Source organism: Gymnogyps californianus, chromosome 19 (genome assembly GCF_018139145.2).
Source record: "Gymnogyps californianus isolate 813 chromosome 19, ASM1813914v2, whole genome shotgun sequence".
Lineage (NCBI taxonomy): Eukaryota > Metazoa > Chordata > Aves > Accipitriformes > Cathartidae > Gymnogyps > Gymnogyps californianus.
Genome location: NC_059489.1, coordinates 11,006,053 through 11,033,908, shown reverse-complemented (window position 1 = coordinate 11,033,908; position 27,856 = coordinate 11,006,053). Strand labels below are relative to the sequence as shown.

The 27,856-nt window shown below is 51.4% G+C and overlaps 1 protein-coding gene across 1 annotated transcript; it reads right to left on the bottom strand.

Moving 5' to 3' along the window:
* On the bottom strand, window positions 1-27,856 carry LOC127023937 (heparan sulfate glucosamine 3-O-sulfotransferase 3B1-like). The gene is made up of 2 exons (XM_050908282.1): window positions 27,405-27,856; window positions 1-663 (listed from the first exon to the last, which is right to left on the bottom strand). The coding sequence occupies exons 1-2, from the start codon at window positions 27,854-27,856 to the stop codon at window positions 45-47; spliced, it is 1,071 nt and encodes a 356-aa protein (XP_050764239.1). The 3' UTR covers window positions 1-44.

The following is a 27,856-nucleotide window of genomic DNA, read 5'->3' as shown; positions in this document are numbered from 1 at the left end:
ACCGTGCTGGGCAAGTAATTACAGGGGACTTTCCCACACCAGCCTCAGTCCCAGCCGAAGTCCTGCCCCGTCATCTGGTAGAACTTCATGTTGAAGGGCCGGTAGAAGTCCCGCAGTCTCTGCACCACCTCCTGGTCTATGTCGGGGTGGGTCCTGCCTTTCGTCTTCCCCAGGCAGTGGGGTTTGCTGCTGCCTTCCGCCTTCTTCAGGCACGGGAACCCCTTGGTTTTGTTGAAGTAGAAGTGTTTGTCGGTGATGATCCTCTTGAGGCCCAGAAAGTCCTGGACCCTGCCCAGCTCCCCCGCGGGGTCGCTGATCAGCCTCTCCCCGCTGACAAAGAGGATCTGCCCGATGGGGAAGTAGAGGAGCCAGTTCTCCAGGTGCTTGGCGTAGATGCCAATCTGGATGGCGCTCCACGAGGTGTCGATCAGGCCCGTAGTCCTGTTTTTGAAGGTCAGGCTCTCAAAGGTGGGGATATCGGGCTTCTTGGAGAGCGTCTGGGTGTAGTCCGAGATGGCTCGGGTCACGGGGTCCCGCACCACCACGATGAGCTTTGTGCCCTTGGACATGGAGGAGATGCGGGCTGGGGCCTCCTTGGTGACGAAGTAGCTGGGGGTCTTCTCCATGGTGATCTGCCCCTCCAGGGTCCTGGGCATGAGGTCCCTGCCGGCAAAACACACAGACATGGGTCAGGTAACAGGAACAAAAATATGCATATGCATATATATATATATCGTTCACACACAGATACACAAGAATTCTTCTCCCTAAAATGCCTACACAGGCCATTTAGCTCGTACAGATAAATCCATTTTCCATTGATTTAGGGATTAGGGTGGGATTATTATTAAAGGCCACTGTATTAGAAATCCAGCTGAGTAATCTCCCAGTTATCCATGAGTGGATTAGCTGGGCTACACTCTGCACCTGGAGTGTGGCTACATGTACCACACCAGCTCCAGACTAGTCAGGATGAGTCCTGAGCTGCACCAGGCGGCTTTCCTGGCTCAGGTCAACACCAGAGAGCCCTCAGCCCCAACCCAAAGCTTGTTTTCCCCATGGGAACGAAAGGAACGGTGTAGTGGAAAAGCAGAAGCTCACTGGAGCACATCCACCTTGCTTTCCCTTAGCATCCCAAACACAACACTTTTCCCAATTCAGGCAAGAGGGTCCAATTTGTCCCCGGCTTGTCACAGCAGGACCTCACCCAACTGCAGGGGTTCTCTTGCACTCAGCTTCACCCATTTTACTTTACTATTCCCTATCGCTGTGCAGACTTGTTCCCTGATACGCACTAGAAGGGGCATCAAGAGCTGCTGGTGGCATTTTCAGCACATCCCAGTCCAGCACCCAACGAGGACAACCTCTCCCCTCCCCTGCCACACAGGCTACAGCAGGTCAGGATACAGGATACGACCCTGGAGAACACAACCTCAGCTCATGGGCAGGACATACCTTCCCAAAATACCCTTGAAACCTAAAGCCTTCAGCAATTCCACCTTATTCACTGGCTATTTCTAATTAACCATGTGGGGAAAAACTAGAGAGCTTGCAGAAATGATGGAAGCAGCACAAAGCAGGAAGAGTAACTTTTTCCTATCATTCACTAGGCAAGCCTAAATATTTTAGATCATTTGCCAGTTCTTTCCCTTCATAACCCAATGGGACTCATTTGCTCTGGGTTGCGAGACAGTTAAAAAAAAAGGCAAGAGGGGAGTCAGCCACAAAATTAAAGCTATAAAACTTGATTAAGTTTTCAAAGCATCCAGCCAGCACAGAGAAATAACCAGCCAGTGTGTGATCTGCAAGCCTCAAACAGTGTTCTCCTCAGACGTACGACACTGCAGCAGAGGCTGTTTCTTCCCCAACGGCCATCTCCTCCCTTACCACTTTTATGCTTCTACAGCAAAGATCACCAGGGGCTCTTGCAATTAAAAAAGCCACTGATAATTTGTGCTAAAGCCAATGGTTGCCCTGATTAAGAAGCCAAGGGAAAAAAACTGACCCATCCGTTCTGAGGCCAAATAATAGGAAAACCAGGAATGAGCAGTCTGAATCAAAATCATCACATGCCTACGAAAGTTGGTCAGTAGCTCTTTATGCAACTACTATTTAGCTCACACTGTACCTGCTATTTTACTTCACCAGCTTCTGGCATTAACTTTATGCAATGTGTTTACTGCAAGGGGCACCCAACGACTACACCTCTGCACTGCAGGTGAGGTGTGCTCAGGGGCTGCCCAGAAAGCCCCTTCTCCACAGACCCATGGTGGGAGACGGTCCCCATACCAGATCTGCACGGGTCACTGGGAGAAGTGGCGATGGACAAGCCGGACTTTGCAGGAAGGGGCTAGCAGCTTGTGGAAACCTCCAGCCATGCCCAAGGGTGGTGGCAACCCCTAGGGCTGCGATTTCAAGGCCACGCAAGTGGAGTTTTACATGCAGATAAAAATCACGCTGGTCTACCAGACACCTGGGACATGAGAACTTCTGGAAGTCAGGAGCCAGTGTGTGCCAAAAAACAGTAACCAAAATAAAACTCTGACTAATCCTTCACCTTTCTGGCCAACTCCGCAAACCCGTAACGCCGTCGCAGAACACAGCCAGTCAATAACGCTCAGAGAGCAACTCTTAAATCTATCATGGGCTGATGTGGATTTCGACAGTCTACTCATTAAGTGGTGTCTCTTTTTATGGCCACATTAAATCTGAGTTCTACATCCTGCGCTGGCCACCGACCGCTTTCCAGCTTGATTTAAGAGGCTGGTTTCAACCCATGAGGTCCTTAATGGCTTGGGACCTGCCTAGAGAGGAGACTGCTTCCCAAGACGTGCTCAGGACAGCCATGCTGCACTGAAGGCCTTTGGCTTCAGGTCAGGTCCGTCAGATTGCCTGCTGTACGGGGCCCTGCACCTCAAGACCGACTTCTCCTCCAGGACTACTACAGTCATTATTTATCAGTCTCCTGGGAATGACGCAAGGCTTATTTTTTCCTCCTTGCACAAGAGAGGCATTGGGTAGGGCTGGGCCATGAAACAGGAGGAAATTGCTGGGAGTGGAGGTGCTGAGTCAGTTGATCTGGTTGGGGAACACAGACTCTTAATTAGGGTTTCAACAAACACAGAAGAGTACACTGCAGAAGTGGAAGACAGCAAGGAGCAACTCTTCGTGTAAGAGGCATCCACCGGCCCAGTGTCAGTCCCTTGGCAGACCAGCCAGCACCTGAACCCACACTCTTGATTTGTGGCTCAGGACATCCAACATGTCTTTTTTCCAATAGAGCTGAGAGCAGTCAGTTCTGTGCAGGTCTAGACCCCCCAAAATTGTTATTTTTGGAGAGGACCTGAATCCTTGGCATTTGCAGGACATCTCGCTGGTGACCATCACAACAAGAGAAGTAAGACAAGGCACTTCATTGACACTGCTACTGCTGTCTGGCTTGGTCAGCACAAAGATGAGCAGAGATAGAAATGGAGCCTTCAACCCAAGAACGAGAACTGAATCCACCAAAACCAGCCTTCAGCCCTAGCTCCAGCATTCTCTTCCTTCGTTGTACCCAGACGGGTGCCAGGCATGGCCTGAAACTAAGATCCTCGAGATTGTCTCAGACGCTGCCTTGTTTGAAAAGTGGCTGCATAAAAGCTAGACAGCAGCAAGCGAAGCCAAATAGTGTGGCCCGTGGATGTGGTTTGAACCTCTGACAGCATCACATCCAGGAAAGCAAAGTTTTATTGCATGGGTCTGTCCGTTGTGATGAGCTTTCCCATGGTTTCCATAATCTCCCATAGAGGCATCAATCATCATGCTGGCAGCCAGAGACAACAGAGCCTCAGGGATAGGAGGAACTGGTAAGTTGGCTGGTCTGAACTCACACAGGTGGAAAAGTCACCAAGAAGCGTTTATTCCCATTCAAACCACCACTGGAGAAGGGTAACTTGGCCCACGTATAGCACTGCAGCTCCAACACAACACGCCGGACGTACATGTTGGTGGAAGTAGGACCAGACTCCAGCTCTGAACACATCTGCTCCTGGGGCTCCAAGACAGCAAGGGCTGCACTAAACAACAGCCGTTGCAGAAGGAGGGAAAAGAGGAGCCGTAATGGTCAGAAGAGCTGTAGCCACCGTGCCCTGGCAGGATGCAATCCCTTTGGGCAAAAGTAACAGCAGAAACCCATGTTCAGCTCAATGGTGTGTGCACAGTTCAGCCCTGGGGCAGCTCGTGACAGCTGTGGAGTCCGCTGTTTCAGTGGAAGCTTCACAGGCACGTTGGAGACCTGGGTAGCTTCTGCCAGCACTGTTTGGTGCAAGATAAGAACGGCAGAGGTGCAGCTACCACCACTGTCCATACAGGAGAGGAAAGGGAGATGATAAAGGGAGTCAGGCTGTGGGTAACGGGGAGCTCAGCTGAGCCCTCGGACAAAAGCTGCTGCACCAGTCGGGACAGGGCTGGACGGAGGCACCACTGAGGGCTGTAGCGGATACTGTAGTGGAAAATAATATAGTATGAAAAGCTTGGCAAGGAGTCCCTCCTGCCTTGTTATCCTCCGCCTTCTGGCAACCTGGACTTCAAAGACCTCTGGAGCCAGCATCTGCATCCAAATCATCCCATTTCATAGTGTCTATGAACTGTCTAACCCTTTCAAACCCATGAATACTTTTGGCCTTGAGAACATCCCACAGCAGAGAGTCCCAGCACTGAAGCACTGCCTCTACCCATCATTTGAATCCTCCCCCTACATCCCTGCTCGGGAAGGGACGAGGCACCCGCTTTCTAAGCGTGGAAAAGGAAAGTCAGGACGAGGAGCGCCAGCAGACTCCCGACATCCCTTATTCCCCACCGAGCCCAGCCAGCAAAGCGCTGGCAGGGCTCAGCGCTGCTCTGCTGACTTCGGCAGAGCTGCCGGCAGCATCGGGGGTCCCAGCGAGAGGAAGGAGTTGCTGCGTGAGCACAGCTATGAATTTTCCATGGGCAGAGAGCAGAGCCCCTAACCCTGAGCTATTAACATGTCAAGACGGACAGAGGAAAAGCTTTTCCTTTAATGAATATTTCCTCAGTGAAGCCTGCACCCTTCGTAGGCGAAGTGATAGGCTTAGTCTAAAGATGGATTGGCCTACTTTACCTATCAACCACTTAGACTAATGTAATAAAGGCTCTCTTTATTCAAACAGCCCTAATCCCCAGCCCTGCGCAGCTCTGAAGCCTGGAATAAGAAGGGATGCTAAAACGAACTCCGCCAGGCTGCTGCTTGGAGAGGATTTTATTTTTTTTTTTTAAGTGCAAACTTCTCCAATGTGAAAACCGGACCCAGAGCGAGATAAATTTACAAAGTGGGGATGACAGGTGGCCACACGGTAATCCAATCCTGAAGCCTAATGCCCTTTGTGGCAGCTTTTGTCTGCGCAGAGGGGCTCCGGGCTAATCTGCTGCCACTTCTCAAGGAGGAACGGTGAGGGGCCGCGGGCCAGGGGGGTCGAGGGGACCTCCGCAACCTGTTGCTGCGTTATTCGCCGCAGGTAGGACAGACCGGCGCGCAGGGCAGAGCACAGCAGTCATTACTGATTTTATCCCTGGGGACGTCTGTCGGTCCCCCCCCCACACCTCCTGTCATTCGCAAACACCCACTGGGATAAACCCCTCCGGGGTCTGCTGGAGCCCAGGGGTCTGCGGAGACAACCGCCCCCGGCCGTCTGCCCGTGCGGAGGTCACCGTCAGGCTGCCCAGCCGAGACCCAGTGCGCTCAGGTGCTCCTGCTGCTGAACAGGAGTCCCGGAGCTGAGCAGATGAAGAGTTTTCCCTCCTGGGGAGGGTTTCGTGCCAGATAGATTCCTACCCAGCACCCGGAGCCACCCAGCATCACTTTCGGAGACGTTCCCCCCACCTCAGCATGCTCAAGAGCTGAAGTCCCGCTGGTAAGTGCTAAAATCAAGGTGCCCTGTGCTGCAGCGATAGCACCTTCCAGCCTCAAACCCCTCCGCTCCAGACCACCCCCTGCCTCAGTTTCCCTCTGCAAGGACAACAAAACTCTCCTAGAGGAGATGGAGAGCTGGGTGTAGGGTATTGTAAAAGCAAGAGAAGTGTTGTTACAATCAGGATAAAACACCGTAGCATTTGAACGCAGCTACGAGACGCAGACCGGGGAGCACTCGCAGCAGTCCCCACGGCAGCTCTGCCAGCAGATACAGCAAGAACCGCCTTTGGTGCAGAATTTCTGGACTTTCCCCCCACAGCTGTTCCCTAGAAGCAAGGAAAATAGGGGAAAGGGGAGAAAAGGCAAGTCAAACTATTTTGGACATCAGCCACATTCACGCCAAGTTCAGGCCTGTAATCCAGAACCATGTGCTTTGCAGCCCGGCGGTGCACACGCAGAGCATCCAAACTATTTCTGGCCAGTTTCTACCCAAATTCCTGACTGGTGTTTTAAGAAGACAAGAAGTGATTTCTTCCCAGAAAACCAAATTTTGGCAACCTGACTGTTTCTGGGCAAAGCACCCCCAAATCCTCCCAAAAGGCTGTCTAAGAAACCACATAGATTAGATTGAAAGCTTATGGTGAGAAGGTGAATAGAAATGCAAAAGGTAGACACAAAAGCTCTTCTCCCATCCTGGGAGGAGACAGATTTTTAGCCTCCAGAGTCGTGCCAGGGGGTTTGAAAACCCGAGGTGACAACAAGCCCAGGCAGCATCACCCAGAACATGGTACAATTTGGTGCACGTGATGAATTTGTTACGACTTTTGCTGCATTTCCAATTTGCAGGCTGGAAAGCAAACAAGCCTGCTGGTACCAACTCAGAAAAGCTTTAAAGGACGCAAGTGCAGAAGATGAGGCAGCTTCAAGCCTCATCCCCTCCCACGTTGATGCTCTCCAGCCTGCTGCATGCTCTCCTGCCCCATCCCATCCCCAGGGGCAGTTTGGTCCCCTGTCCCCATCCCAGCACCGTCCTGCTCAGCTTTGCTCTGGTCAGGATCCCACCAAAGCCAAAGGGCTTGTTTCAAACCACGGTCCGTCCGTCTGCTGCCTTAAATCAAACATACTTTTGAGGAGAACTTTACTGCCATTCCCGCCCTGCACAGCGAATTCTCATTCTAAATCCCCCTGCTTCTCTGCCTCTTCCTCTCCTCCCCCATCCCAATAAATAAATTTAGGCCAAGTGAACTAAATGTAGTATCTTGAAAAAAGGCTGTAGACACCCAGGAAAGGATGGGGGTGGCATCTCCACTGCTGGCAGCCTTGCCTTCCAGCCATCCCGCTCTGCCAAGGCGATACCCAGTTGTTCCCAGTCTCCGAGGCAGCATGTTGCTGTCAGAAAGCAGGAAAAATGTACAGTGGTGATAAGAGCAGCCAAGGGCTGGATTAAAACCACACACTTGTAGCCCTGTACTGGCACCTGACTGTAAGCAAGAGCTCTGCAATGCTCTGGGAAGCAAAAACCCAGAGCATCACCAGCACCACCAGCATCACCAGCTCAGCTCCCAAGGCCACCACACTGGACCCATCCCAACCCCACTCGGCCCTCCTCACTGCAGGGCTGCTCACAGAAATACTCCTTACAAGCAAGAACCTGACAAGCCCAGGGAAAGACTGTTAAAGTAATAAAGCGTTTTAATTACATCACGGAGCCTGCCACCAGCATCAAGGTCAACTGGCTTCAAAATTACCCACTTGGCTTTGACTGCTTTCTGGTCGTGGCAGCTCCAGATGGGGGAAGGAGGAAGATGGAGGAGGAGGGAGAAACAGAGAGAAGAGGCAAAAGTAAATTCCTCTGCAGGGGTGGAAGCACTTGCTGGTTTATTATTTGATACATCACATTTTTCTTACCAAAATTTTCCCTGGCTCAGGCTGCCGTTGCACCAAGGACCTGTACAGTAGCACGCAGCCTTTCCTCTTTTTATGACCAGTGGTAAGGGCAACATGTGCGCCTTTGTCTCGAGCGGGAGCCCGTTGTTTGGGTTGGCAAATTATACAACAATAAAAGGGAACGGCTGGGAACCAGCCTCGGCCTTTTTGAAATGGGTGTAACCCTATCCCGCTCCGTCAAACACTCGCCACGACGTTTACACAAACCAGATGATGGGAATTAATGAACTTTGGGGGTGAGGAAGGGGTGGGTAAAGGAGGAGGGAAAGGGGGAAAAAAATATGTGGGCCTGAAATTAATGTTTTTCTCACTCTCCTTGCTCCCTGCCCCCAAATCTGCCAGGTGCCCTTCACCTGTTGGGGAGCTTGGGGATTAAAGGAGGGAGAGGAGGGTAACGGCATGCGAAGGCTCCCCATCATGAAGCTGCTCTGGGGCTTCAATGGGGCCAAAGAGCTGGTGGCCACGGGTGGCATCACCACATACCCTGCAGGAACAGGCTCTGGCCCGGCCGTGGAGTCTGATCTAAGTTCCTTTGATGCGGATAAAAAACCCCATCAAAGGCTGGGGGGAGCGGGGAGACGTGGGGCATCGGCAGATGGTCCTTTCGTCCCCACTCCACGCAGGCAGAGCCGGGTCGCACCAAACGGCCCCGGCAAATCAAAGCAAGCAGTGCCTTGAGGAGGGGACAACGTGTTGCTGCAATCACGAGGGGTCGGGGCTTTGGGTGGTGGTTTTTTTTTTTTTATAAAAGACTTTATCCACCTCCCCCAAAGTCACCGCATTCAAATCAGATCTAGAAGCCACGACGGAGGTTTGACCCTCACCATGCTGCAGGCGAGGGACACGGAGCGCTTTGCCCGGCTGCTGCCACAGAGCTGAGCAGACGGTTTGCAGCAGCATCTGAGCACCCAACCTGGACAAAGCAGGGCCTGATCCGTGCACAAAACCTGCAGGGTTTGTGCCTCCGGGAACAGCAACGGGGGTGATGAGCAGAACCAGCCTCTGCTGCAAAGGCTGCCTCCCGCCCCATGCCAGCCAAAACGCACCTCCCTCCCAAACTCCTCCCCCGCCTCCCGGGTTTAAGTGTCTTAATTAGTAGCACAGACTCATAACCAAGATAACGACATGTTATCCCTCATAGGGCTGCTGCCTTGTATAGCTAAGTGCCATATATGGTGCACTGTATAGCTGCAGCCTATAGGGGAGGAATAACTTACAGCAGCAGAAACACTTGATGGGAGTCGTGTCTGGATGGGGACAGGGTTTGTGCTTTCACCGGAGAGCATAATAAACAGGCCAAAGAGCCACACAGACTCCTTTGAGACCAATGAACGACGCAGCCGTCACTCCTGGGACATGCCCGTCCTTGGCGATGGATACAAAGGCATGAAGTTGGTCTTGGAGGCGGCTGGCTGGAGCAACCCCCCTTCCCACCCCAGAGCTGATGCTCCATGCTGGCAGCCTTTGGGAGGAAGGGCTCAAGGGGATGGGACCAGCCTGAAAGCTTGGGAGAAATGTGTCCTGCTTGCAGATGCTCACATGGATGTGCCCACAGGGTGCAGCCCTCTCCTTCAGGCCAAAGCCCCTGCGGCCCAGGGATCTCCAACCCTGGCCATAGGAGGACTAGGGCAGAGCAAGAACAGCACAAGCAGCACCCTCTGTCCCCCACTGCTCTCCCAGCCTCCATCCAAATTCAGCTCAGGGGCTTTCCTGGGCCTGATGCAGCTTGTCCACCTAATAACCCTCAATCAAATCCCTTGTCCAGGTTCCTCCTGAACCCATGCAGACCCTCCACGTACACAGCCTGCCCTGGGTCCTTGCTTTGCCCGTTGTGCACCAGCTCCTGGCCTCATGCCATAGCCCCAGTCCTTGCACTGTCACACCAGTCCATCCCTCCCTCTATCTCCAGCCTAGCTCTGACTTTGTAGAGTACCATATCTTCCCCCAAGACATCCCTTTCCCAGGATCAGGTCTCCCAGCCCACTTGGTCATTCCTCAAACAGAAATTCCTCCAGCCCTAAAGAACAAACCCAAAATGTTGCCACTGGCACTGGGTGGACTCATGCACCGACTGAACATGGGCTGCAGAGATGTGGGGCTTTCTCTGGACTAGGAAGGACTGCACTTCCAATTATTTCCTCTCCTCTTCCCCCAACAACAGCCCAAGATGTTACAACTGCTCAGCAAGAACTTTCCCTCCTCCTTTGCTGGAGCCAGGCAAGATATTCATCAACTTCACCAGTTCATTATATAGGCCCTCCTCTTTATGTAAACACTGAAGCCTCTTTCTGTCCCCCATCATACTTAAAAGCTCTGAACTTCCACTAAATAATTATCTTCACTGGGGGGAGACAGGCAGCACTTTACATATCAAAGGGCTGCTTTGGAGGGATTTACAATAATTTAAGATGAAGTGGTAAATATTCTATTCACTCCAGTTCATCTCCAGTAATAATTATAATCCTATTAGCAAGGTCCCAAGAAAGTGATTGCATTATCATCTAGCGAGCATCTATGTGGATTTCTTGGAGGGGTGGGATGGGGGAGGCCATAGGCAAGTAAAGAAGTAAAAGCAACAAAAGAGGCAATTGCCAGCACCTCCCCTCCCCCAGAAGGATTTGGTCTCCATTGTCCCAATGCTTCAATAGCGCTTTGCTCCGAAAATAAGAGCTTTTGAGCGCAGTAAGGGGGTGGGGCTGAAATGAGCATCTTATTCCTCTCGGTCTCCCCCGGTTCCCTTTCATTGCTGCGGGTCCCCCCAGTGCTGCTCCGGCCGACAAAGAGCACACGTTGCTGTTCCTGGCAGGCGCGGGGGGCCGGGAGCAGCGCCGCGATTAAAAGCTAATTGCTGTTTATGGGTGAGTTCTTTAGAATATCGCCCAGCATCACCGGACTTCACTGCCCACTGGTCAAGTCATGTGAGGTTACTTTAATCTGTCTCCATTTCCCCCAAAAAGGAAAAAGACGACTGGTTTTGTTTAAAAGCAGAGCAGGGAGGGGGCAGTTCTGTGAAACTCATGATTTAAGGGGGGGGGGGGAAAATCCTAAACCCAGCAGGAAACATGACTGAGCTAACTGGCAAACTGGGACTAAAGACTTTTTTCCAGCGGATCACAGGGCCAACTGTCTCCGCCAAACTGTATTTTACTCCTGCGCCATGTCGCCTCTTAGTACACCCCGCTGGAGTGTTTAACTGGAATTTATCGCTGCAGGAGTGCCCCAGTTGCACCAGTGTAATCTCTTTCCCTCTCTTCTGGCACCTGAAGGCCACCAGTATAAGTCCTCCTCACCTCCACCCGCAGCAGGTAGCTCGGCTCTGCTCACCCTGGCATGGATGCAAGTCAGCAGCTACTCCAGAGCTGCACCACCTTGGTCTGGAACAAGCTAAGATTACTTTCACGGTGTCCAAGAGTTTATTGCGAAGCAGCAGAAACATTTTTCTCTATAAATTAAACAGACAACAGCCTGAAAGGGAGGAAAGAGGAAGAATTTTAGGCATCTGCAGAGATTTCGGTGCTCACAACTCACTCCTGGGGAAAAATAAATTCTCCGGACTGCCTCTGCCTCTTACTCTATCGCAACCAGAAGGACCAGCCATTTCTCTTCCCTCAAAAATTCATAGCCTTGAGTTAACGTTATGTGTACGAAGCTCCTGCTACGCAAAGATTTGGTAGATCCACTTATGGATTCACTGCAAGACGAAGCTCTGCTCTCGGAGCATCCTGGAGAGACTGCTGGTTTAACATATCCTTGTACCAGAGATGTTATTTCTAGAACTCAGCTTTACTTGGGTAGCACTGATCCTGCCATTCGTGGGAAGCTGCAACTAGTGTCTGCTGAGCTTGGACTGGCTCAGCACCTGCAAGCACAGAAGTAATGTCCCCATCCAGGAAAAAAGGCAAAGCAAGAGAGTCAAGGTCTGGAGTTATCAGCTTAGCTGTGGAAAGAAATAAAAAAGGCAAAACCCAAAACGTGGCTCTTGCAAGGCTTTTGCTAGCTCAGAGCAGGCATAAGCAAAGGAAGCCTGGCTTGGAAGAGGCTTAAAAGCAGATAAAGAAATCATAGCTGGTGGGACATCCAAAACACATCCATGGTATCCAGGTGACAGAAGTGTCTCCTGCAGCAGAGGACGTGGGGGCAACACGGCTGTCACTTGGCTTCAGCCATCCCCAGAGACCCTGATCTCAGTGGTTTGGCTTCAGCTCCAGCAGGAGAACAACCGGGCTGTTCCCACAACTCCCATCACAAAGCCCACCACTTGCCGTCAGCTCTCTTGCCACGCAGCAGCAGCTCGGCCACGTCCAAGAGGCACCGGTGCCCACTGCTCGCACCGCAGCCTCTTCCCGAGGCTCTTCCCTCTCACCCCTTCCCTGCCATCAAGGCTCAGCCACAGCCATCAACGCGGCAGAGCATCAGCCTGTGCCGGCAGCGTTCAGCCGTCAGCAATGCACCCACCAGCCCAGCACAGAGTCTGCAGCCCCAAACTGCTCCCACACCCACCGATTTGCTCTCTTAATTTGGAGCAACGGCACTAATCTTCTCAAAGATGTTAAAACCCCGCAGGCATTGCTACTCACCGGTCTTTTAGACATCTCTCCCACTCAGAGGTCTTGGGAAAATGCTTCCTTGCAGCAAAGGGAGCAATCTCCATCGGGTTAAACCCCATGGACGTGGGGATCTGGAATTCAGGGGAGGCAGAAGCAGGCGATGAGGTGCACAGAGCCGGCACTGCAGACTGCATACAGCTTGCCGGCTTTCAGCTGGTGTCCCAGAAGCACCAGGTCTTTCAAGAACTAGATGCCCAAACCAAGTAGCATCATGACTCATGTAAGAGCCGAACCGCCCATCACCGCCCATGGAGCAGAGCATCCTCCTGGCTCCCCCAAAGGGATGCGCCGTGGGGCTGGACCCTGCACCTGGCATGGGACACCCCGCTACCCATGACCTGTCACACCGGAGCATCCCGGAGCTCCTGCCCCCGGCTAGGACACCAGGAGGTATTCCTAATCCAGGTAGCCTGTGGGAGGTTATCCCATCAGCCTCATCCCTACAGTACCTGCTCTTCAAGGCCCTTCTCCAGGGACCCATTATACCGTACGCTGGTGGTGGGGAGCCCAGCGAGCAGAGTACATCTCGGTTTGGCCCCAAAGGGCATGTCTTGTGCATCCAAGGCAGGGGGAGATGGTCAATTCTTGTACTCCCTAGTCATCTGTATGGCAGCTACGCACCGCTGCAGTGTTTCTGTAGCCATGCTACAATAGGAAGAAGTTTCCCAGAAAAGGGGTTGGTTCAAGAGAAGCAACCCCTGATTGGGTCCATTCCAGGGTGGGGGTCCATAGGGTTTATATGGATATGGATTTTTATGGCACACACTTATAAACTAACTTTCTGGTTAAGTAAGCACACAGTGACCATTGCGGCAGCCTCTCTCTAACCACCACAAGCAGCTGGATGTGGGCGGCTGATCCTGGTACACCAAGGCTGAACGCTCAGAAACACCTAACAAATCTCCACCCAGGACAGGACTACAAAGAGTTGAACTTTAGCACCCCTTCCCACGTTGCCCCTCTCCCCTGGAGCAAGTGCCAAGCCACTGCATTTCACCTGCTCCAATCTTGCTAGAAGGGTGGAAAAAAAAAAACCCAAACCAGTCCACAAACCAAAGAGCCAACCCCAAACTAAACGTTGCACAAGTCAACAGCCGCTGAACAAAACCGACCCAGCGAGATACGGGCAGGACCACGTTCCCTTATTGCTGTGTTCATAAATCACAGCCCCGCTGAGAGGTCTTTTGTGTTCTCCCCCAACACAGAAATTAATGCCCTAATCTGTGTGTCTGCACAGGCAGGTAACAAGTCACACTGATAATGCCGCCCTTTGTTAAACACCCACGCGAGCGCCCCAGTGTTTGCACAGGGAGGGCTTTGCTTGCCACCTTGACACACATTTCTCCTAATCAAGCCCAGCCTTCCTGCCCTGGGGCTTTACAGCCGCGATTAGAGGAAAAAGCCTCCCGATAAGCCCCGGAGCCCCCTTCTACCCTGAGCGATGCCCCGGCTCGCACCCCTCGGTTCATAACCGATGCGGGGGGAGCATCCCCGGCGATTCGTCTGCCCTCGGGGTAAGACATGCCAAAGAGGGGCTTAAACTACTGTGCTGGTTTAAGAGCCCCAACAGGGACTGGTGCCAGCGGCAGCCGCGTGACAGCTCTGCTCCTGCTCCTCTTCCTCACCATGGGCATAGCAAAGCAGGGAGGGGAGTAGGGAAACTGCTTTACTCCCCCAGCAGCGCTTTCCTCCGGGCACTGAGAGCCCTTGGAGCATCTTCCACATGATGGTTGAGCCAGAGCCCGCTAGCTCCTCCGCAGCACGTGGGAAGGGATCTCTCTGGGTGGCAGGGCCAAGGCAGGCTTCAAAACAAGCCTTGAGACAGATACACATCTACAGGTCTTCAAAAAAGCCATGTAGGATCTCCAGGAATCCACCTTCTGCACCTACAGGGATCCTATGGGCATCCAGCACTGCCTGAACAGCAAAGGCCTTCGAAACTACAGCTCAGAAAGCGGCCAGCTTTCCATTTTCACTATGGAAAAAAGAAAGTTACAATTTTTTTTCTGCCCTTTTTGATAATGCATGCATGTTCCTAGCACAGGCCAAGCGATGCCGGCAAGCTGCTGCCAAACCCCAGCTGCATGACTCCACCTGCCTCTTCAGCAACACCCAAACCAGCCAGGCAACCATGCAGCACTGAGGTTCCTCCTCGACTGTCTTACAGGTAAGGGGGTGTCCCCTCTGACCGTTAAGAGGACAGGTCACCTCCCCGGTGGCCAGTAACGGCAGCAAAGAACAAACTCATCAGAGGAGGACCAGCTACATGGGAAGGTGCCCAACCAAGCAAGCGTGTCCTGTACTCGACAGCTGGCTGCTCATTACCCTGAGCATCCCATTGAGAGGGTCAAGAATTTAAAATTGGTTTAGACTTTATTCCAAGCTGATCCACCCAATTGACTGGGCAATCCCAAGCACAAATACAGGTTGGGTGGAGAATGGATTAAGAGCAGCCCTGAGGAGAAGGACTTGGGGGTGTTGGTTGATGAGAAGCTCAACATGACCCGGCAGTGTGTGTTTGCAGCCCAGAAAGCCAACTGTATCCTGGACTGCATCACAAGAAGCGTGACCAGCAGGTCGAGGGAGGTGATTCTCCCCCTCTACTCTGCTCTCCAGAGACCCCACCTGGAGTACTGCGTTCAGCTCTGTGGCTCCAACATAAGGATGACATGGATCTGTTGCAGCGAGTCCAGAGGAGGCCACGAAGATGATCAGAGGGCTGGAGCACCTCTCCTGTGAACACAGACTGAGAGAGTTGGTGTTGTTCAGCCGGGAGAAGAGAAGGCTCCGGGGAGACCTCATAGCAGCCTTCCAGTACCTAAAGGGGCCTGCAAGAAAGCTGGAGAGGGACTTTTTACAAGGGCCTGTAGTGATAGGACAAGGGGTAATGGCTTGAAACTGAAAGAGGGTGGTGAGGCACTGGAACAGGCTGCCCAGAGAGGTCGTGGATGCCCCATCCCTGGAAGCGTTCAAGGCCAGGGTGGATGGGGCTTTGGGCAAGCTGGTCTAGTGGAAGGTGTCCCTGCCCATGATGGGTGTTGGAACTAGATGATCTTTAACGTCCCTTCCAACCCAAACCATTCTATGATTCTGTGAATTGATTTCTGAAAGTCTCCTGCCTCCTTCCCAGCAGGGGAGGGGTGGCATCAACCACGACCCAAACCATCGGTAATCTGGACACTGGCCCGGTCAGTGTGTCCCCCGTTGGGACGAGCTATATTTGCCACCTGCTGGAACAAAAGGCCTGACAAATTAATACACTGGTGATCCTCTCAGTACTGATCCTTAAATGCATTTTAACACAAATGGGATTGTCACCTCAACTCATTTGTTTATGGATTTGTGATTTACACTCATAAAGGAGCACCACTGGAAATTAAGATCACTCCATGGTAAACAGACCAGGGCAGTGAGTGAGACACATTTTGTCCAGAATGGGATTTTTTCCCCAACATCTCCAATCAGGCCAGTATGAACCTCCTGAGTCTCTCCCCATCCTTTTTACCCCCCATACCAAACATCAAAGACAGAAAACAAAATTAAGTTCCAGGACAAAAAAGTAGCGTGTCCATTGAGGCAATCGAGCTACGGGTTTGTGGTGCCACCGCGATGCTGCAGGACAAGGGTAGAGCAGAAGGAACCAAACCAGCCTTGGGAAGGAGTGAAACTCCCAGCAAAGGAGGGAGACAGGCACCAATTAGGGAAACATGAAGGAGCAGGTCTGTCTGCAGACTCCCCTCCTGCCCCAGTCATTACATGGGATCATGACGTGGTCATAAACAGGCAACGAAATACAGTCAAGAGCTCTTTAAAGAGCAGGCTCAGCTGGTGGAGATGCTCTGCTGCAAGTACAACAGATGCAAAGCACTGCTTCTAATTAAAAAGGTATTCATGTAATTAGAGACTTCACATCGCCATACCAATGATTTGATCTAGTCCAGCACACTCACTCAAGCTGTATTTAAGAGGGCTCTCCATGCTCGCTTTCCACTTCTGACTACTTGGGTTGTCTTTCTTTGTAACCCTGCCCACCTCTTCACATCCCACAGGCTGCGATGGCAGGTCCACGGCTACGGTGGCAACCAGAAAGGACCTTATGGAGCAAAACCACACTTGTCAAAACTCAGCACTGACCTTCAGCATCCCACCTTGCTTCCATCGAGAGCCAATTTCCTTCCAGAGCCAGTGATGGGGCAGAATTATGCGGTAGTCCTTCAAGCCCTTCTACATAAAGAGCACAGTGGGCCGGTCTGCTAAGGCCTTGGAGCACAATCCAAGTGAAATGACTTTTCCCTGAACATTGAGGACTCTGAATGAGAGCTATTGTTATTCAGATGAAACCAAGTGTCAGATTAACAAATCAATGGGCATAAGAGATATAAAATGGGTTACTATTGAAGCCTTTCAAATACCCAAACATATGGATGAACCAAACGTGAATTGTAATTGACTAACCCACACCTTTGATCTCTACACCCTTGGGTTCCCAAAGAGACAGCCCTGCCCCCTCCAACCCGGACTGAACTGATTCAGGACTCCATTGTGAGCCCTCACAAAGTCTTTTCTCTCTGCCTCCATCTCCTGGATGTAGATACAGCCTGGCACTTCGAAACTGAGACACGCCAGCTCTGCCTCGGAGAGCCAGGGAGCTGGAGCTGGACAATCCGCATTACCCAAACGCAACCGCTCGCTTGGAGCCCATCAACCCTGGGCACCTCTTCCCACCAGCCGCCATCCCCAGTGGTGGCCCTTGGTCAACTGGGCGTGCATGAGGAGATGGTCCGGGAAGCAGCAGAAGAGGCCCCGGAGCAAGCGTGGGCAGTGCCGACCCTCGCTCCCCCACTACCCCTGGAGCTGGCCATGGGGTCTGTTTGGTTCTCCAAGGATTCCACTCTGCAAAGCCAAGGATCAGACTTTGCTGATGGGTTCGTGGCATGCACGTGTCCCGACTGCAAAATTCGGACTGATCTGGAAATGCTGAAAGCTGCTCTGCTCTTCTCCAACTGCCTCGACAGCGCGTATCACCTACACTTGATTAAGAAACGCGATTTTTAATTTTCCTGGGGTGTTTCTGCAGCTATATTAAAAGTAACCTGGAGTTTAAACTAAACATTATCCCTAAATTTTTACTTTTGGGGTTTGGAGTGAGTGAGTTTTGACCCGTTTTAGATAGATGTAAGAGAGGAAAAAAAAAAAAAAGAGCATCAGTTTTGACACCGTACAAATCTCAACTTCACAGGAGTCACAAGGCAAGCATTTGTTTGGGTTTAGTTTCAAGCCTCATTACAAACTTTAAGTTGCTGTAGCTCTTCCAGGAAACCCAGCCTAGCTTATTCTTCCACCTCCATGCTGCAAACCCCACACAAATGTACTTTCTGCAGAGGTTTTAACCCCACACTGAAGCTTCCCTCCCCACCACCACGGTGGGGAACAAATTATACAGCTCAGCTCTTGCTACACTGAGCCTCAAAGCAACAGGAGTCTTGAAACGCCTGTTGCTGAAGGCAAACCCCAGGAGCTATTCCCAGCACTAGGCTATTCCCAGCATCAGGCACCAACACAGAACGAACCGATCCCCACCGGGAGGGCAGAGTCTTTGCACGTGTCCTTTCCTCCAGCACCAGCAGGAGCACTGGATTTGATGGGGGAACTGGGTGAGCCAGGGAATCCTCTAGAGCCGGCATTGCTCTGCCCCCATCATTTTTGGCCTCAGACCCAGCTGTGCAGCTGCTTAACCCAACTGGTAAGCCTTGCTGGGACGGCGGAGCGTGTGACAACTGCGGGCCTCACCCGCAGAGGAACCGAGGAAGGAGAAGACCGTGGGGAGGAAGGCAGGCGAGAGGAAACTCCCAGGCTCTTAATCTGCTTTAGGACCACATGAGCTTGCTGTTTATATATAGCTTAATTAATTATTACACTGCATTTAGCAGAGTGACCTTGAAATCGTCTCTGGGGGGAGCCAGCAGCCGCGGTGCAGCCAGGGCAGCCGGCCAAGGCGCCGGTGTGTGCCGAGACACTCGCGCGGGGCAGGCGGCTCCTCCCGCGCGTCCGGCTGTCCGGGCAGCGCCAGCCTGTAATTACGAGGCTTCGGAGCAGACAGCAGCTCCCGGCCCCTCTCGGCTTGCAGCAAACCCAGGTTGAAACCCTAACCGGCTATTCCACTTCTGCTTTGGCAAGGCTGATATCTTCTCCCAAGGCTTCGTTCGCTGCTCAACACCCCCCTATTAGCTATTCCCTCTGCTTTTCAAAACGCCATGCAGACAGCCCAAGGCTCACTAGTTACCAGACCAGCTCAAGAGGGAAATTAAAAAAAAAAAAAAAAAAAGCTACGACCTTTGTGTTAAGTTGCAACAAGTTCAGTTCACAGCGCTGGGGAAGAAGGAAGGAGACTGACTTTGCTAAGCCCTTCCTCAAGAAGGGGCAATGCTCAGGCTGTCTGGCTCTCAGGCAGCTCACTTCGCTCAGTCCAGCCACGGTGAAGCCCGGGCAGATGCTCGGGGATGTCTTACAGACACCCACCAAGCCCACCGCCCCGCTGCTCCTGGGCGAGACCTTCGGGAGCTTCCCCCATCTCAACCCACTTGCGGAAGATGGGGACAGCGCGGCGCTCAGGCGACCGGCTCCGACCCGGCACAATTTACTAACCATGGCACCAGAGCCAGGTGCAGGGGGTTCGGAGCAGGGAGGCACGGCATCTCGGCATCGGCCATCGCCTTCGCCCCGACACGCAGAGACACGGGGCAGAGCAAAGCCATTGGGGTCCCTCTGCAACTCACATTTAGCAGCTGTGTTCTCAGCCCCACGTATAAACCAAGCCGAGGACTGCATACAGCCACTGCTGGAACCGAAGGGCTGGGACACACCTGCTGTTTACTCCAGCACCTCCTGCTTTCATTCCAAGCCTAATACACCTTTAAATAAAACAAACCGAAGGCATGCCAAAGCTGCAGGCCTTGCCAGTTTTTAAACAAATATTTAATAGCTCAATGAAGCAGCAAAGCACTTTATTAATAAAACGCCGGGGTTCCGTCCTCCCCCTAGTGACGGGAAGATCTCTGCACCGAGCCGCAGCATCGCCCGGGCTCAGCCGCCTGCTGCAGCCTGACAGACCCCGCTTCAAATCAAAAATACTAATGCAATTTAACCCCAGTGTAACGTCTGCTTTTCCTGCGTTTAATTGCTCTTTCACCAAATCAGCAGTTTTCTAAAGATTTCCTACGCCTCCATGTGCCACTCGCCTGTACTTTGTAGACTTTCAAGCTTTGAGTATCAAATGCAAACTTGTCTTGAGACAGGCTGCAGGCTTTAATGTAAAGGTTGTCTAGCTCCTTTATCAAAGTTAATCATTGTAATGGATTTTGGCTTCTGTGGAGACATTTTCTGCACTCACAGTCACACTGACACATGCTGAGGGCCTGATCCTGGAGCCCTCCCCCACGCAGGGCTTTGGACTGCATTAAACACAGCCAGGTTTGGGGACCTGGTCCAGTCTTGGCCACTAGCACGCTGCTGAAGACTCATCTCCTCATCAGAGCCAACTTCCCACATGAAAAGTATATTTTTTAAAGAGAATCGGTGTTTTCACTCCAGCTGCGCTCGGTACTGCCGGACCATGGTTGTGGCAACACAGCATTTGGCCTTGCATTCACTTTCAGCAAGGGATGTATAAAATATATACATCCACCTATAATATTATACACCGGCATATAAAATGAAAGCCCATGCACAATTCTCGCTTTCTTCTGGAGGAGCTGCCTGCTGTGCTGCCAGAACGTGCACCGGAGGGGAGAGGCCGTGCCAATTCAAGGGAGAGGTTACAACTGCTCGCTTTTATTATAAGCTAGCCACTTGGGTGGATTTGCAGAAGTCCCCAGCAGTACCAGCTGAGAGGACTGGCCACATTACAGCTCTGGTCTTACGAATTTTAGCAGCACAAGACTTATAAGAAGGCAAGGACAAGCGAGAACCACCCCGCTCCAGCAAAGGTTAGCAGAGCCGAGCTCCTTGGGTGATGCTGTACCAAGCCACGTCAAGAGCAGGGTTAGCCACGCGTGGCCCCGCATCCAAGGCCGGCTGCAAATTAAATTCTGGGTCAGATCCTCTGCTGCCATAAAGTGCGATGACTCCCTTGAAGCCAGCGCTAAGTCACAGCGTCCCTCAGTAGGGATGTTCTTTCTGCATCCCTTTTTTGTAGGGAGAGAAGAAAAAAAAAAATCTGATTTTGAAGCAGGCTAGTTTCTGAGGAGCTTAACGCAGATGTAAAGCATTTAGCAGAACATGGCATTATTTTTCTCTAAATAAAGTTCTCTCTTTCCCTGCTACCCACCACGTGGCAGGGTACTGCCATGCTCACATATTTTAACAGAAAAAAATTTAAAAATTGAATTATTCATTTACTAGCAATCAGTGTGAGGTCTTCTGCCAGCAGCACTTCTACACCTATTTTCCTCTAACATTCCCCCCAGCATCACCTAAACCCCCAACCACCCAAGTTTCCGACCCTCTCTGAATGACTCCTGAGGTAGGAGCACATGTGGTCGCAGAGCCGGGACGCAAGGTCTTGCAGGTCAGCAGCCGAGCAAGCCAGCTCACAGCTTCCCCCGCGCCCCTCCTCACCCCCCGATGGCCCTCGCCCCCTCCCAGTGCGAGGGCACCACATGCAAAATCACCATCACTAAGCCCATTTTCCTCCTCCATCTTCAGAGCTATTATAAAAAGGAAAATCACCGTGGGGAACGCTTGAAGCCAGCGTGGCTCCAGTAGAGGTTCTCTCCTTCCCGTCACTTTTATGAACCGACTAAGGTCTACTGCACATCATGTCTGGGCAGTCCCCGCCGTCCCCAGGCAGAGAGATGCTCAAGACAGAGGGACTGCGCTCCTGACCTTGGCTTCCTCTTCTCGTCTGACCCACGGCACGATGCGATGCCCTTCCCGACTGGTCTCTGAGCACCTTGCAACCACCTCCAGTCCAGGAGCAACTCCCTAATGGCAAAGCTACGCCACCAGTAAACCCCTGCCCTGAATTAACCCCACCTTCCCACTGAGCCTGCTGATAATCAATATGTTTCATCATGGGAGCCCTTGTTTCCATTAAGAAAGTCAAGATAAGGTCCATTTACTCATTTGCCTTCCAGCTGCTGCTGGTAACGGCCTCTGGGCTGAGCTCCTTTAAAAAGCACACGGTGTTTCTCGCGAGCTAATTAAGAAACACACAGCGAGCTGCTGAAAGACCTGAAATTGCAACGGCGTGGGCAAGCCTCGGTACAGTCAGCAGCAGCAAGTCAGGACCCGGCACAGCACTTAGTCATTTCACAAACCAAGGAAGAAGCCTCTCCTCCAGCCCCTCCTCACACACCACACGGTGACAACAGGTAGCAGCCGATAGCCCCTGACCTCCTAATCACACCGCTGAAATAATGTGCGCCGCTATTTGTTGTTCTTTGAGCCCATATGTTAACCGTCCCGCACGGCCCTGGCCGATTCATTATCCCCTGAACCCATTGATCACCCATGGTCACACCACCAGAAGACACGAATGCTCACGCTGAATGATTGCTAAATTAGACTTCTTCCTACTTGGGATGGATTAACAGCACCGAATCCAGGCTCAAGCAGACAGAGCAGTTTAGCAAGAGAGGCCTGATGACAAGTCCATGCTCAGGCCAGGTTGGAAATACAGCTCAAAAGAATGGCGGTTTGGGTAGAGTTTTTATAGCCACCGCATCCGGGGCTTGCTGGATGCTTTTAAAAACAAAGCCTTCACTGGAAGCGCCTTAAGGTATCCAAAGCTCGGTGTGTGTTACAGACATCTGCCATGGCCCACTTGAAAAGAAAAAAAAAAAGTAATAAATCCCAAACCCAGAGTCGAGCCCATGGGTTTTCATTCCCATCATTTTCATGCCAAGAAGGAGCACAACGTTCCCCGGCACGCCGCGCGGTGCTGCACTAACACGATTAGCCAGGCAGATCCACCATCCACATAAGTCACCCCCAATGCATGGTCAACTTTGAAAAGTTCAGCAGCTCAACAGGTGAGGCCATGAAACCCGATCACGGCAGACAATGTCGTCCCCCCACAGCGTCGTGCTGGGAAGAACTTGTCACGTGCGTCATATCGGGCAACATGCTTGAAACAGAGCAGCGCACTGAAACCCCAGCAACACGAATAATCTTTGCCATCTGTTTGAACAACTCAACCCTCCTCAGATCTAAAGGAATGATCCCATGCAAACACAAGGGCCTTGCTGACTGATTATAGCAGCCCAGCCCTTCTTTTTTGGGGCCATTTTCTTCCAAACTTTGCACAGCGGCTAAGGCAACATCATGGGGAGCTGCTGCAACGGCCAAGGGGGCACTGAACCCTGTGCACGTGTCGAGGGGACCATTAAAAGTCCCTGCTCGCTTAAGCGCAACACAATGCAAGGTCAGTAGTTGATTTTTAAATTTTTTTTTACGTCACGAAAACAAAATCTCAACGGGAAAGCTGCTTGGCAAAGCCATCCTAGAGATCGCAACTGTCCTTTAGGATACGCTCGTTCCAACCCAATGCAGCTCACGGGAACGCGCTGGAGGAACCGGTCTTTGCTCAGATATGGTCATTTGCACCCAAAGTCCCGTTGGGAGAATCAAGACCGTTCCCAAACTTCCCGGGGCCAACAAATCTTGCGACACCCGGCGGAAACAACACGTTGAGTTTTGCAAGCACCCGGTTATGTCCGCGCCAACACCTCTGTGCTGCCGGATCCGTGTCCCGCCAGAGAGGCTGGGAAGCGCGGTGGCAATTACGTGGCAGGCATTAAACCCTCGCTACCACTGTAAAGTCGGGATTTGGAGAGAACGGCCACACACAGGGGCAAAATCCTGCCTTGCTCAAGACCTGCCCTTGGTTCAGCAAGGCTTTCACCCCTAAACTTTTAACCATCATTGCCTTATCCTTCCCCTGCTCCCAGCCTGGCCCATTGCAAGCATCAGCACTGCACTGCTCGCACCTCCACGCGCTCCTTGGGGCAAAAAAGAGGCTCCTGGGGAAAAATAAAAAAATGAGGAAGTTTCTCATGATTCAGGAATTGCTGTGAAGCAGCACTTTGCACATTAAGGCCCCCAGTGCTTATTTAGGTGATCGAGGAGTCTAAGAAATGCATGTTTGAAGCTGTTTATTGCACACCACCAGACCATGGGGCCTGATCCTGCTGACCCAAACCACCCAGTCTCAGCATGGAGAACGAATTACGGCAGCTTGGCAATAGCAGGAAGATGAAGCCCCAGCGTTTTAAGAATTTTCGGGGGGGGAAGGAAAAAAAAAAAAGAAAAAAAGAGAGGTCTCCCCTCTGCACTGCTAGAGGCGGAGGAGCTTGGGCTAGCACCGCTATCAAGGTTACAGCCAGCGTAGCCATGGCACGGGGTTTCCTAGCAGAGGGCTACAGACTCGAAATATAAATCAGTGATGTTGCGTGGGGCTGGGAACACTCAGCCCACGGCAGGAGGGACTGGGTACTACAGCCCACTGGGCCTAAAATGATATTAAAAAAAAAAACAAAAAAACCCCCAAACACATAACACTAATGACAAGATCTTTTTTTCTTACCTTACGTTAATTATAGGACAACAGGCTTTCAAGTCCCTAGTATATTTAAAAATGCATCATTGTTGCACAAAATAAGAAAGGAAATAAAAAAAAAAAATCAACAACTGATTTTCTAGGCTTGCAAAAAACACTTTTTGCCCCCCAACCCATATAGTAAACTCCTAAGAAAACAACTTCCCAACGGGCTGCCTGGCAGGCTGTTCGTCCAGGCAGCCGGGCACATGCGCGCACAGGCTGCGCAGCTCAGCTCCTCACTGCTGCGAAGAGGAAACTTCTTTATTATCCAAAAATTCCAGGCGCTACTTAAAATTAGTTTGCAATAGTGGCTGGATCCCGTTTCTCCTCTGTCATGGTACATATTTTCAGTTGAAGCAGTTAACATGCTGTATTCATTACCGGGGGAAAACTCCGCAATGTGCGTACAGAAGTTATTTCCATTAGATTTCTAGCTATCTCACTATCGAAAAACCAATTTAGTTTTTCCCTCTTTTCCCTCTGCTTTTTACGAATGTGGTCAGCACCACTTGATGCTGTTTTGCCTTCCACACAAAGGAAAAAAAAAACCAACCAGATTTCATTTCACTTGACAGAAAATGGAGCAAGAAAAAAAGTTTGTATTCCCTCCTTCAAAAGTTATTTTCTATAAATGAAAACTTTAGACAGAGAAAAGTAGTTTACATAAATATGATTAATCATAAATACCCCAAAACATAAGCCTTCATCAAGCTAAATAACCAAATTTGTGATGTCTTCTGCCTCTCGGAAACCTGAAAAAACGTTACATTGGAACACTTCATTATATGGCAGGGACAACTTAAACAAACAAACAAAAACTTCTAACAGATATGACCAAATTTAGCCAGAAGCCAGTCAAATAAAATATACTTTCAATGAGACGTGGGTCAAAAATTGCATCTCCATCTTTTCAAAGCCAGGCAATTGGATTTAAACTGCAAGGACCGGGTGCTGCGGACACAAGGAACTCCCCCAGCTCCAAAGTTCAGTCAATTTGTGCAAAAGCATCTGAAAAACAGAGACAAGGCTCACCCAGCTCACTGCGCGATGGCTGGCACAGCGGATATTTTATAGCATTTTTAATCTGATTTTATTGGGCCGTTAACAAGAAAATACAAATGCATCTCCTTATTGACATTAAGATAATAAATAAAAGCCTCATTAGGGCTTGGAGAAATAAGCATGCTCTTGAGGAGTGCTGAGAAGCCCAGATTCACTGAAGACAGTGGGAGTTTTGAGCTATACAATATCTGATTTCTAGCGCTGAAATTTATAGGAACAAACTTCTGCATCTAATTCAAATTGAAGTCAGAAATAATGCACAATTACCAAACAACTTGTCTGTTGATTTGAGTAAATACATTGCCCCCCCCCCCCCCCATATTTTGCATTATTTAATCTTCCCCCCCGCCAATCGATCCGGGTCCCAGTCCCACAGACAGACAAACATGCTCGGATCCTCGGGGTAAATCATACCCGAGTGATTTCGATAACTTCAGCATCACTTACGCTCGCTGCTTGGGAGCGTCACCACTCAGACCCAAAGATTTGTTCAGTTAAAACATCCCTTTTGCAAAGACACTATTTAATAACACAGCAGTGTGTTTGCAGGGATAGGGCCCGTGCTGCTTAAAATTAAGCAGCTGATGAGGTGAAACTATAAGAAGTCACATGCAACTTTGATGCCAGCTTCTCCAAATTTAAAAATAGTGTGTATCCTTTAAATACTGATTTTCGCCCACTGCATCTGGGATAACAGATTAATGTAATCATAAGCATTATTCTCTCCTTCTCCCCTTCCACCTCTTACTTGTAAAAGATTAATCAACCATTTTATGGTCTAATTTAGGTGCCTAATTAAAAACAGAGTTCAACATGTACACACCATTTTGCTAATAAATCCTGACAGATCTTCTGCTCTGTTATATGCAAGTTCTCCTTTCAAAGTGCGAGATTAATATTTTTTTAAAACCAAGTGAATTTATAAAGATTTCATCTTGGTCGCTATGGGACGACACGCTGCATCCTCCACCAAAATTCCAGAATTTCATAAAACGAAAGTGCTTTCAAAAGCGACTTCCTCCTCGCCAGATCTTATCCTGCATTCATTTCACTAACTGCTGAGGGATGGCAACATTAAAAAGAGAGACATAAACCTAATCAGACTTGCAGGGTGGGAGTTTCAAGACTACAAAGAGGTTAAAATTGAGAACTTCACAGCTCCCATCTAGCTTCAAAGTTGCCATCTCTGCTCCTTTAGTATTCCTGTAAACACTCAGCAGAAAGACATATTCAAAATATTCTTGATAAAGGCACTTCAGTCATAAAAGGATGAAAAGAAACTTCAGTGCGGTTCGACCCCGCGCGCGGTGTCCCACCAGAGCCGAGCAGCACCCATCGCCTCCCGCTTCTCCAAGCCCACTCGCACGCAGGCATCACGCACAGGGCTGCTCCCCGCAAAATTCCTTCTACATCCACCCTTGCAGGGTGCGATCCCGTCATTTATCATTTTCCCCCAGCCAAAAAGTTTCATCCCGTCCCCAAAGCACACGTTAACACCATCGCATACCACACCACTATCTTATCCCCAGCGCTAGGCTGGAAATTGCAAGCCGGAGCAATTTATCAGCTATAAAGCTGATTACAGCGGTAGGAGAAAGTTAACGGAGAAAGAACGTACGAAGCGATCGAGGAAGTTTTATCTGGAACGCGGAGCTGCCGCCTGCCAGCCTCGGCTGCCGCTGCGCTCCCAGAACGGCTCCAAACCCCCCCAAAACCTGCCTCTGCTGGGAGCCCTGCGCTGCACAGCCTCGCTCCCCGACCCCAAGGGCGTTACAGACCTGCCAGCAATACCCCAAGCTGAAGGGAAAAATACACGCTCCAGCAAAAGCAACGAAATAAGAGTGTTAAAAAAAAAAAATTAATATTTAACCTTTATTTAAAGATTAAATACGGTCTGGCTAGCATAACGCCTGCAAACACCCAGCCGCCGCTTGGACTAACGGGGAAAGCAAGTTCCGCGCAGGGTTTGGTGTTTTTTTGTTGTTTTTTTTTTTTAAGGAATTGCTTTTTCGGGGGCTGTATTTAGCGGAACCGTCACATTTCGCCCCGGGCGCTCCCCCGACCTGCTCCGGAGCCCGGGGCGGGCGCACCCCGGCGCACCCCCAGCACCGCACAGCCCCGCTCCGGGGCGGCGAGCGCCGGCTTGCCGCGCACCTCCCCGCCGGGGCGCACCCCGCGCCGGGCCGGGCAGGACGGGGGACACCCTCCCCCCACCCCATCATCATCATCATCATCATCAACCCCCGCAGCCCCGCGGTGCAGGCGGAGAGGCGGCTACCTGTACCAGGCGAGTCCCCGCTCGTAGTTGCGGTCGAAGAAGTGGGGCTCGGCGCCGACGGCGCGGACGTCGGGGTGCACCCGCAGGAACTCCAGCAGCGCCCGCGTCCCCCCCTTCTTCACGCCGATGATGATGGCCTGCGGCAGCCGCTTGGTGCCGGAGCCGTTGAAGAAGCTGGAGATGGGGCTGGCGGCGTCGGGCGCTGCCCGTTGCTCCTCCAGGCTGCTCTCCTCGCCCGGCTCCCCCGGAGCCGGCGGCAGCAGCTGGGGAAGCGGCGGGGCGACGCGGGGCGGGGCGGGGGAGCCGCGGGTCGCCAGCCCGGCGCAGGAGCCGGCGCAGGAGTAAAACATATAGAGCCAGAGGAAGAGCATGATGAAGAGCAGCAGGAGCCTCCGCCTCAGCGGCGGCAACGCGACGGGAACATCGAGGCAGCGGTTCAAGCGCTGCCCCAT

What these genes read in the sequence shown, in the direction of transcription:
- LOC127023937 (XM_050908282.1), bottom strand. Translation starts at nt 27,856, where the DNA reads ATGGGGCAGCGCTTGAACCGCTGCCTCGATGTTCCCGTCGCGTTGCCG. An exon ending in CGGGGACTCGCCTGGTACAG is followed by an intron (nt 664 to 27,404) that starts GTAGCCGCCTCT and finishes TTTTGCCGGCAG; the next exon opens with GGACCTCATGCCCAGGACCC.